Here is an 11,648-nt window from a genome sequence, read left to right on the forward strand (position 1 = left end):
TACAATACTTACACTTCACGATGTTGGGCATTTTGTGGGTGGCTGTTTTATTATTAGTCAGGTCTATGCAGAATAATGTAGTTACTCCGATGCCTTGAGGTTACGTTATTTTTCCTATAACCCTATCGCTACCTAGGTTCTTATTCCTCATCGCTTCTTATTACTTATTCTGCACAAATATGCTAAACAATAATTACATTGAAGGAAATATTGAGTTACTGCGGACTTGATGCAATTTCTGATGCCACCCCGTAACCTTCTCTGAGTTCATGAGCGCCTGTACTGGGCCTCTGGACTAAATGGATCCGGAATTATAGAATTTGACTGCTTTTTTGTTAATTTGTTTAGCATAGATTATACACTAGGTTCACACCTGCGTTCGGGTTTACGTTTGTGAGGTTCACTTGGGGACCCCACAAACGGAAACGTAATTCGCTTAAAGTGGTTACCTGCGGACCCCATAGACTGTAATGCCTTGCCTTATTTGTCCTGAAAAATGGTTTATAAGAGTTACTGATGTGAGTCTCTTTAAAACACTTGCATGCTGGGCCTGACTGAGAATGCATGTTTATGGCCGATGGCTATCTAAGATGATGATTCAAACCTTCAGACAACGTCTTGGATTGTCCAAGAATATATTTCACCAGAAGCCAGAATATCAATCCAGCCCTTAGGTTAGATAGGTTAGGGTCACCTGAATCCAAAAACAACCCGCCTATCCTCATCTGCAACTCTGCCTACTTCACGTAAGTGGAGTTTCGTTGTGATTAGGGATGTAACCAAAGGCTCATCGGCTTTGGTACAAAAGCTTTACTTGGGCTTTCTGTGCAACTTTTTCTCTTCATCGGCCTGGTTGCAGCTATTATCTGCTGCAGCCCCTATGGTTACACCAGTGGTTGCGATACCAGGCAGTACTCATGGACAGGCATGGCACTATTTACAAGAACAGTCCCTTCAAGCAAACCCTGCCACTTTCCAAGTTGAGCTCTCAGGGACTGGATTTGGGTGGTCCCCTTTTTCCAGATCATAATTTTATTGCGAAACCATTTCAGACCACATAACATATTGAATACTTTCACCAACGTTAACTTTTTTATGACTATTTTTGCTTCCTTGCCAGTAATTTACTTGCTGTCGCTGAAGCTGGATCACTTACTGTCATCTGTAAAGTATGGCATGTTTTCTTATTCCTCTTCCTTGTCCTCCTTCCCCCCCTCCATTCCTTTTACTGATTATAGGTTTGCTAGGCCTCCGGTAACATCCGGTGTAGGCTGGAGCGGCCTGAAACGTTACCCCTGAGAATGTTTTTGCAGATCTCTTCAGAATCCGTTGTGGGCGCTGTACTGTGACAGACGTTGGCTCTAGTTATTGCTGATCCTGAGCCATGACCGAGGCCTACACTCTTTTGTGACCAGCCATGCCTTAAGCCAAATTAAATGGAAGCTAATGAAAGCAAAGATGACGAGTTATGTCATGAGCTTATGTGAAATCCTTGCACGGCGTCCAAGAAGTCTGTGTACACAGCATTATCTACAGAACTATCAAATGTGTGTACACGCTACAATCTATATAGAAGAATTGCCACATATCCTCAGGAGCTCCATAGTAGACTGCAGAATTGTCAAACTTCGTTATATGGATGCCTGTGGTCTGTACGGTCCAGTTTCAGGAAATTTTCAGCACGGCTGTTTTTTTGAGGTTTTTTTTTATTGTTTTATGTACTCGTATTAGAATTCACAGGAATAAGGATGTTTAGTTTTCTATTACTGAGTCATTGTGCGTTCAAGGATTAACTTTGATATGTTTTGTGTAGGTAGGCCTTAAAAGGCATTATTTCAGGACAAACCCTTTAAGGATCTATTAAAGACAAATTTTCTCTGACGACAGTCTTTTCTGCTGGTCACACTCAAAAAAAAATACACAATTAAAAAATATAGAAATGCCTCCTAGCAGTTGACCGACGTCTGTATGAGTTGCACCAATGCACATAATCATCAGTGTGGTGGGGGGCTACTCTGGTCTCTCCAGGAACATAGTTCGGGCATCAGGTCTCTGGAGGAACATGAACTGAGACCAATCTGGTCTCCAGGAATGTAGTAGGGTAGGGGGAAACTGGTCTCTGCAGGAACACAATTGGTGGGGTGACCACTTTGATCTCTCCAGGAACATAGTTGGGTGGGGAATCTGGTCTCTTCAGAAAGATAGTTGGTGAGGGGGCCACATTGGTCTCTCTAGGAACATAGTTAGCGGGGTGACCACTGTGGTCTCTCCAGGAACATAGGGGAGTGGAACAGTGGGGGAGCAACTCTGGTCTCTCCATAAACATGGGGGAGTGGAGTCCAATCTAGTCTCTCCAGGACCATAGTTTGGCGGTGGGAGGGAACGCACTTTTTTTTTTCTTTTTATGTTCTAGGAACATGGCAAGGGCGACCCATTCTGGTCTCTCCAGGAGAGAAGATGCCACTTCTCCTCTAATTCTCTTTGTAATAGACAAGTGTATTAGCTCTTCAATTACAGTTACCCAGTAGTCACCTAGCCACTGCAAGTTTAGTCATTCTAACCCTAACCACCAACGAATACGAGCTACTTGTGGTGGCATCTTAGAGTTGAGGACGGAAGGGACTGTGCTTTTCTGGATGGCCTCGTGGTTGGTGCTATGTCTTAGCTACGTTTCCTACCCATTTACCAGGTTTACTATTCGTTGGGTACGCCGTCATAGAGCCATTTACTGGCACTAGTGAATGATGTACACCCTTATCTCCCACATTGAACCTTTCCATAGTGGGGGGACTAGGTTTTGGCTAGTCACATTGTGGCTTAACGACTTCTTAGGGCTGTCTCTATATATAACCTGCCATGTTGTGACTCACCCTCCCCGGCATTAGTTTCACATAAGCCACAACTATAGCAAGCATGAGCTAATCTGCTGGTACTGCTATGAGATAACACTTTTGTACGTTTTTCTATATTAACCCTTTGCATTGACATTTCCCATAATAAGCCTTGATTTTATTAATGTTTATATTTTTTTTATATTTTCAGAAAATGCTTATGAAACAGCAAGATCGTCTGGAAGAGCGGGAACAGGATATAGAGGATCAATTGTACAAACTGGAGTCTGATAAGAGATTAGTGGAGGTGAGTACAGTCGTGTAGTGAACGTTGATGGTGCAAACACATGCTGTAGTGAAGGTGGCCATTTACAAAAGTACATTCCAATTGGCCTTCCCCGATATCTCATTTCCAACTCTGGCGCAGTTAGGATTTCTTCTCAAGCCTCCCTCTGTTAGCTTAGGTGGTCCCTATCTTTCTGCTACAGCCTAGGTCCACCCACCTGACACTAGAAAGCAACCAAAGTACAGCGGTACAAGTTAGTAATTCTCTATATATGTCCTGCATGGCCCTGGCGTTATGGAGTTAGACACTTTTTCTCTACTTGCATTGTATGGCAGCTAGTCTCAATCCACGTCAGCCGTGTGCATGGAGCCCAAGTGTAGTTTAGCATCTAATGGACGCATATAATGGAATCTGTTGAGATTTTATCATAGTCTTGATCATTTTGACAACAAGAACATCCCCGCTTGCAGCCCTATCTTGCTGTCAAATGCAACGGACCTGTGGTCAGAGTCTCAGAATGGACCTTTCGATGTCCATATGAACAGACCTTCAGTGTGACAAACATTGTCCGCTGGTCAGTAACGGTCCATTGCTAATCCTAAAGCATTATAAAATCAGGGAATGTCATTCTAGAGAATTGCTATTCGATATCATTCCTATTAAAGCCATTGTCATCCATTTGGTGATCATAAACGTCCACAACAAAGGTGATTGATTTTATTGGACGGATATTCCAATATGTTGGACGTTCGCCATAACGCGAGTGCTTTCGCTGACCAGAACAGCTCATTGTGCCATAATCTAATACTGACATCATGGCTTTCCTTACAGTAAATCGTATAAGGTTGTTTTATATGGTACGTGGCATCTTATTGCACAAAATGTTACCTTGTGCACACAAATCTGGGTATGGTTCGGTATATCTAGGTATTGTTCTATGCTTACTCCTGTCCAGATCTCTGCAGCTACAGAGAAGTCCAAAGCCAAATCCTCCACTTATTAACCTTTTATTTGAGCAATACCCTTATTATTTTCATTGTTTAGATCATCATCCTTCATTATCATCTGTAATTTGACAGCAGTTTATAGCGGCAGACTATTATCTCTAGGAACAGAAATGGGGCATCAGCAAATTTGCTATTTAAATGAATGCGAATTGGGGAAAGGCAATTAATTTAGGCTGTCAGCGGCTCATTGAGGTGATCGAGATGGCTGGCGTTAATACCGGAACGTATTTGCAGTGTCTGGTGAGAAGCTGACATTCTAGCTTAAGAAAACATAACTCTTGGTTTACTCTGCAAACCTATCGGTGCACCCAGGAGTCCATTCACAGAGCATAGGGAGCCTATGGGGCGCTCTCCTGTAGCCACTTGGTACCTCTTTATAATATTAACCATCACAATGGCTTCTGATCTGGGGTAGAAGATGCTTCAGGCTTTAAGGTTAGGTTCACATCTGTGCACGGACAAAACTGCTTACACAAAAATAAACTGCAGCTACATAATGTTAATTTCTCAAAGAGTCCGAGTCTGAGCAGGAGTCGGGTTTTGGAAAAGTAGGAGTGTGACTACTTTGACCTACTGACTCCATAGCCCATAGTCCATGGCTATACTGGCACTATTTGCAGACAACTTCTACCCCATAAAATATCCTTCCATTTGGGGTGGGGGTTAATTATTCTAGAGTACCCCCTAAATGTTCTTTCCAATTTAAGCACTGGCTATACCTATGTGGTGACTTTGCTTTTTGACAGCACAATTGGAGTTTTCATTTGTCCTGGGTAGTAACATAGCGGTACTACTGCACCCTGACCAAAATTACACATCCCCAGGATTTTCCATAGGTTCCCCTGCAGTCACCATCTTGCCTCGTACTCTCTATTCTCATAATGACTTTTCTCACAATTTTTGGTCTTTTCCTTCTTCCAGGAGAAGGTAAACCAACTGAAGGATGAGGTTCGGCAGCAGTACGAAAGGTTGCACCAGATTCTGGATGAAGATATGAGGAAAACAATGGATATATTGGATAAGGCTCAAGCCAAGTTTTGTAATGAGAATGCAGCCCAAGTTCTGCAGCTGAATGAGCGCATGCAAGAGGCCAAAAAGCTCCTGAGCTCTGTGCAGGTCATGTTCGACAAAACAGAAGACATTAACTTCATGAAGGTGAGCTTCTATCTCATCTAGAGGCCATCAAAGAGGACCTGTCCTGGTGGAGAACCAGGAGAGCTCCTTAGATCCAAAAACTAAGAGATTCACTTGTAGCTCTTAACCTGTGCCAGAAGATTGAGTTCTCGTAAGATGTTGGCCATTGACTTTGTCGAACTGGTCTAGTGAGGGAGGGCATTCGGATTAGGGAGTAGTCTCTAATATATCACTTTGAGAGCTGTGGCTGGTACTGCAATTGGTTTTGGAGGCAGAAGATACCTAAGGAAGGGTGCACAACTTTGTATTCTACCCTTCTATTCCTCTAATGACCATCAATGAATGGAAATATTTGACTTATGGGTCAAGTTCATTTTCACCCGGGTGTTTAATGGGTTTTCAGAGCCTGAATAATACATAAACTAAGGTTGGGAAACCCCTTTATACCTTTTGGTGCCCTGAGTGCCCTGGTCTTCGGTATTTGGTGCCCTGGCAGCAGCACCCATTACAATATTTGTTCAGAGGCGATATTACAAGAACACATTGTACATGCCCGCAGGCTCCATAATGCCCACTAATGACTCAGAAAACCATTTATTAATGTAAAACCATAACTACTACTTTTTTTTCCTAAGAATTTAATAACCATAATACCTTTTATTAACCGTAATTTAACAAAGCTACTTAATGTATGATTAAAAATTTTTTATTAATTTTGGCCGCAATTCAGAAACGCATTTTTATGTGGAAAGCAATATTTTTTTGTAATTTTTTTTTTTTTTTAATTTATAATGAGCGCACTAAAAGAATAGTCATTACATGTTATTATCATTGAGTATTAGCGAAATGGTTTTATTGCTTGTCATACCCAATGCTAAATAATACATTATTCCTTAGCGGAGCATTTACTCTATTTGATGGTCTCACTTTTTTTTTTTTATTGAAAAACAAACAAAAAAAAACCAACAACCCTGTAATGGATCTAAGAAGGGGGAGGCATCCCTTATTGTTCCCCATGAGGAACATGGACCACAAAAATATTGGCGTAAAGAAGTCTACATATCTAGGAGTCCGTCATGGATGTTTTCTGATAGGCCCCGGCCTACATTTACAAGTGCCCTGTCCTATCCATTCTTGTGGCCTGATGAATGGAAAAACTGACAGTAATGAATTGGGGAAATGATGGGCACAACTGACTGTTATGGGGTCTGTCAGGATAAGGAAGGGCGGGGGGGGGGATGTTGAAATTTCTGAACACAACAGCACTGCGCCTTTCTTTGGGTTGTCTGGTTTTGCAGCCGAGTTGTGATGTGGTGCTGTTTTTATGGGGGGGGAGAAAAGAGTAGCCATGTTTAACCCTTGTATACTAGCCGTGAACAAGTTAAAGCGTGGCGGATAGGGCAGGACGCTACTTTTCTGCATGCTGAGTGTCTGTCACTCTCTTCCATTGAAAACAATGGGAGGCAGATTGCATTTTTAGAGCCGTTTTTTGAAGCCGCGTTAACCCAGCCTAAAGTACTGAGGACATGAAATCTTGTACATGCCCAGAATACACCTCCACAGGCCTGCAGATATTACAGGTGTGCAACAAAAATTCTGGCGTTCAACCAACCAAAGCCAACATTACGACTATGAATTTTTGACTACTGTTGTTTCTTGTAATACTTACGCCCTAGTTCTTGTCTACAATAGATTCAGTCTATCACATAGATGATCGCAGAGAGAATACAATTGTCAGTAGTGGTTTATGACCGATACGTCTGCCGAGACAATATGACAATTACTCGGACCATGTCTACAGATCACTAACCTGGTTTTGTTTTTTCCTAGAATACAAAGTCTGTGAAAATCTTGATGGACAGGTAAGATTAAAATTTCAGGCTTTGCCCTTTTATGCTGCATTTGTTGTTTACGGGTAGTCTCTTGGGGAAAGAGGTTTGTTTAGTCTGGGAGATTAAGGACACGAAGGGAGGGCTTGGAGATGGAGTGACTTTCAGTGGCCATGTCTGGGCTTATGTAATCACGGATAAAGACTTGTGCTAGGCATAGCCGCAGTCAGAATGATTAAGTGCACAGTGTGTTTATGTATGTATGTATGTATATATAATGTATGTGTGTATATATGTATGTATATATAATGTATGTGTGTGTATGTATATGTGCATGTGTATTATATATATATATATATATATATATATATACACACACACACACACACACACACACATACATACATACATACATACATGCATTCTTACACACACATATGTCTAGGGTCTACTAATGGCCTTCTGCAGAGTAGGGCAGGATCGATCACATCTCCTTGGGTAGATGGGCACTTCAAGAACATCCAGGACACAGCTATTGGCTCTACAATTATTACCTTTGTGAACTAGTTGGCTCAACCAATCCAAAGACTTGTGGCCTTATGGAGTATCCATCAACCAAAGACTCCCAGGCTTAGTTTTAACACATAACATGCCAATAAGGCGCTCTACCGCCAAGAGGGTGGTGTCAGGCAGGAGCGGGCCAGGGGGTGAGATTCAGAGCTCTATGACACTATCCAATAAGAGGAGGACAGATCATAAAGCTGAATCCCTACTCTGACCTGCTCTAGTACAAGATCCCCCACTTGACTAGTCGGCATATTTCCAATACATTTTACATTTCCTTACCAAGGGACTAAATACGTGGCTTGGTTTATTACCTTGGCTATCAGTTACAACCTTGGATTACCCAGGAGTCTGTATTGCTCTCCATAATGCGATTAGTCTGGTTTTGGTTTTCAGAGCTGGGGACAATAATGCAAAGAAAATCAATGATGTATCCCATGGGGTCCGGTCAGCTGGATTATTACAGTTGGAAGAACACGGCAGGGTGACCTATAGCGCCAGCATGTACTGACCTGTGACTGACTGAGCGGGAGAGGGGGCAGTGCTGCTTATTATATTTACGTAGCATTAGATATGGACATGGCTTCAACATACCGTATAACATTAATATGATGGCCACACTTTTCTCTATGACCTCAGGACTCAGACCTGTACTGGAGGAAGCCTTCCACCACCCAAAATTGGACATCTGAACTCCAAACTTTTCCTGACAGAGATCGCAAAGAAGGAGAAACAATTGAGGAAAATGCTGGAAGGTAAATAATGACAAGTTTTGAGTTTTCTCCACCATTTTAAGGACCTTTTTTCCCCTCATCATTCATCAGTTTTCTGCCCACAAACAAGGCATGGACATATGTTTGTACGCCATAATTTTCTATCCGTGTTAGAAGCAGTGGTGGGAATGTTTTTGTTGAGCTCCTTGTTTTAAGCTTGGCGTCGTCTACCACTACGCTGCTTATAATGGCATTGTATGGTAAGGTGTAGACTATTCTTGTACATCATATATAATGCTTACAGCATCCAATGCAATACAGGCCTGGTCATACTGTATGGTCTATTGGCGCATATTGGCTTTGCATAGAGGTCCTCTCCCAAAAACGTATCTGTTCTCCTAAAGAGTGTGGCCACCAAACTTCCCCTAATGATACCGTCCCGGCCGTCATATCAAAAAGGGGTTATCCCCATAGTCTCTTTTCACTGTGTATTTTTATGGGATTTCCAGATAGACACAATGGAAATTGAATGTATTGGGAATTTTTTGAAATTACGCTGAATACTGAAAGTGAAATAAGACAAGTAGTAAATTCTCAAGGATAGTCTGGGCAGTATAAGGAGAGCAGTCAACATCTCATGATGACATTGCAGTTTTACTAAACCATAGGCCTCCATTGACTTGACACTATAGCTGAATACCTGTATGTCTATTTTTGGTATTGCAGAACGACCATATGAATGGTATTATTCTATATGTCTATAATATATCCGTCACTTGTGGTGTAATTGTTTATGTCTTATACTTTATATCATATCAGTTTTTCCTACATAATATATTTCTTGTATCTCTTGCTCTAGGCCCATTCAGTACCCCGGTGCCATTCCTGCAGAGCATTCCTATGTATTCCTGCAACGTCAGCAGCTCGGGGGGAGAGAAGCGCAAACATTCAGCTGCATTTCCTGAAGGCAGTTTCCTTGATTCGGCCCCTGGAACTGTTAGCGGCCAGTACATAAGCCAGGGATCTTCCACTGGTGAGGGTCAGTCGGCACAACCCATGGTGCCTTGCAGCTCTACCCAGCATATTGTAGGACTTCCTAGCGGCCCACAGCCGGTCCACTCCAATTCTGTCTTCAATCCCTCCCATTATCCAAACAGTTCATCATCTCAACAATCTGTCCTCTCCCAGTATGGAGGGCGCAAGATCCTGGTGTGCTCTGTGGACAACTGTTATTGCTCCTCAGTGTCCAACCACAGTGGGCACCAACCATATCCTAGGTCTGGCCACTTTCCATGGACAGTCTCTTCCCAAGAATACTCTCATCCTCTTCCACCCACCCCTTCGGTAACACAGTCTCTTCCAGGACTAGCCGTCAGAGAATGGATTGATGCTACCCAGCAACATGGCCGTCAAGATTTCTATAGGGTCTACGGGCAGCCCGCCACAAAACACTACGTCACCAGTTAACTTTTATAGCAAGCTAGCCTTGTTAAATATGCATACAGTAAAAATAACACCCCTCCCCCAACTCCGAACAGAACAACCTTAACCTTGTTTAGCAGTGGATAACCTTTTCACTTCTGAATAGGGTTAATACAGGATTGTTTTATATTTTTGCTTTAATTTTGACAATTCTGGACAATGGTGTATGCCTTTCCCCCTATCTAGAAAAACACCCAATTAGTTATTTCCGTTTTTGGTTTTTTTTTTAGAATTATTTTTGTTTTTCCAGTGCTTTGACGCTTCTTCATTTGATACGAACCATTAAGGTTTTCTTTTTGTGTGTGTGTTTTGTTTTATATCCGTTTAATTGACTTTGTTGCTTTAGAATTAACCATTTGTCGGGATAGGAGTTTTAAGTTAAAAGGCCACTTATCATAGAGACACTGTTTTTTCTTTTTTTTTTTAAATTTTTTATTATATGTTTTCGAAACGTGTAAATACACAAGTTATCTGAAAAGTGCGAAGTACACAAAAGGGAACGGTAAAATTACGTTTGCAGGGAGGGAATCTGCCAGCTCCTACAAAGGTCTTACGGACGTTCTACTAGAGTGGGAGCTATGGATGGAACATTCTAGAATCCCAGTGCGTTCACGGAACACGACATTTCTTTCTTCTGCACCTTTACTTGAACTCTAACCTATCAGATAAGATGATTTTTATATTTTTATTATGTTGGAAATTTAAAAAAAAAAATGCAGGGACGGGGAAATGTTAAGTTTTGTATATAAAGTAAGAAGAAATACAGGGTAATTTTTTTTTCTCCAATTCAACAAAATCATGAAAATTCTGAAAAAAATTCCTCCATATTCAGTCTCCATGGACCAAGGTTTATAGTTGTAGATGATATATAAATACATACATAAGGCCCAACATGGTAAATGGTCTTTTAGCTTAAAAAAAAAGTCATTTCTTTAATTTTAGTTTTTTTTTTGTTTTGGTTTTTTTTAACATTCCAAAAACACATTAAAAAGTGCAATTCAACTTTTTTCACTTAAAAAAAAATTAAAAAATTAGAAGGTTTGCTTTACAGATGAAATAATTTCTGGAGTGCCACAAACATGATTATAAAAAAAAAATTAAAAAAAAGAACAAAAAAAATAAAAAAAAATTACAAAGTGTATGTATGTACAGTATAAGGTCCATGCACTTTTTTTCCTCTTTTTTTCTGCAGCATTAATTAATGACTCATTTAATGCCATATTGTAATATTACAGCAATAAGACTTTGTACTGTATGTTGCTAAGGGACTATAATGGCGACAGGTTTGTTTGGGAAGGCACATGAAAAATGGGCACCAATTGGACATCAGAGCAATGGATAGAACAAGTACTGCATGACAACCAACTGATGTGCGGTATGCTCCTGTGTTTTCTTGCCTTTTTCTATGTCAGTGTTGGATCTGGTGGTATACATGTACCACACTCCTCTTAAAGCAGCAGTCCCGCTTACTTGGTCAAAACAAAAATGAAATAAAAAACTTTTTATAAACTACACATTGTATTTTTGTCATCCTGTTGTTGCATTTGCATATATAGAAAAATAGTAAAAGATGATTCCACTCTTTACAAGGATTGGTTTAGCCTTGGAAATCCTCATGGTGTAGGGTTAGAAGAACATGACTCCTCTCCTAGGGACAGTGCCACCACCTGTCCATGGAATATGGACTTTTGACCACCTACACCAGCTTACATCCTTCAGTAGGTACCATACGACTGATTCTGATGCAGTTGGAATTTTTTCTCTAGTTCCCACCATTCCTGAGCAATCATTGCTGTTATTCT

At 41.1% G+C, this 11,648-nt stretch overlaps 1 protein-coding gene across 1 annotated transcript in view; it reads left to right on the forward strand.

The window, feature by feature from the left end:
- Nucleotides 1-11,358, forward strand: part of TRIM8 (tripartite motif containing 8) — a 57,812-nt gene extending 46,454 nt beyond the window's left edge. The window contains exons 2-6 of the mRNA XM_075257528.1: nucleotides 3,043-3,138; nucleotides 5,046-5,279; nucleotides 7,089-7,120; nucleotides 8,291-8,406; nucleotides 9,224-11,358. Coding sequence (XP_075113629.1) covers nucleotides 3,043-3,138; nucleotides 5,046-5,279; nucleotides 7,089-7,120; nucleotides 8,291-8,406; nucleotides 9,224-9,831 — 1,086 coding nt within the window. The 3' untranslated portion in view covers nucleotides 9,832-11,358. The remainder of the gene's footprint in view (nucleotides 1-3,042; nucleotides 3,139-5,045; nucleotides 5,280-7,088; nucleotides 7,121-8,290; nucleotides 8,407-9,223) is intronic.
- The last annotated feature ends 290 nt before the right edge of the window (nucleotides 11,359-11,648 follow it).

Source organism: Leptodactylus fuscus, chromosome 10, assembly GCF_031893055.1.
Source record: "Leptodactylus fuscus isolate aLepFus1 chromosome 10, aLepFus1.hap2, whole genome shotgun sequence".
In the NCBI taxonomy this organism is placed as follows: Eukaryota; Metazoa; Chordata; class Amphibia; order Anura; family Leptodactylidae; genus Leptodactylus; species Leptodactylus fuscus.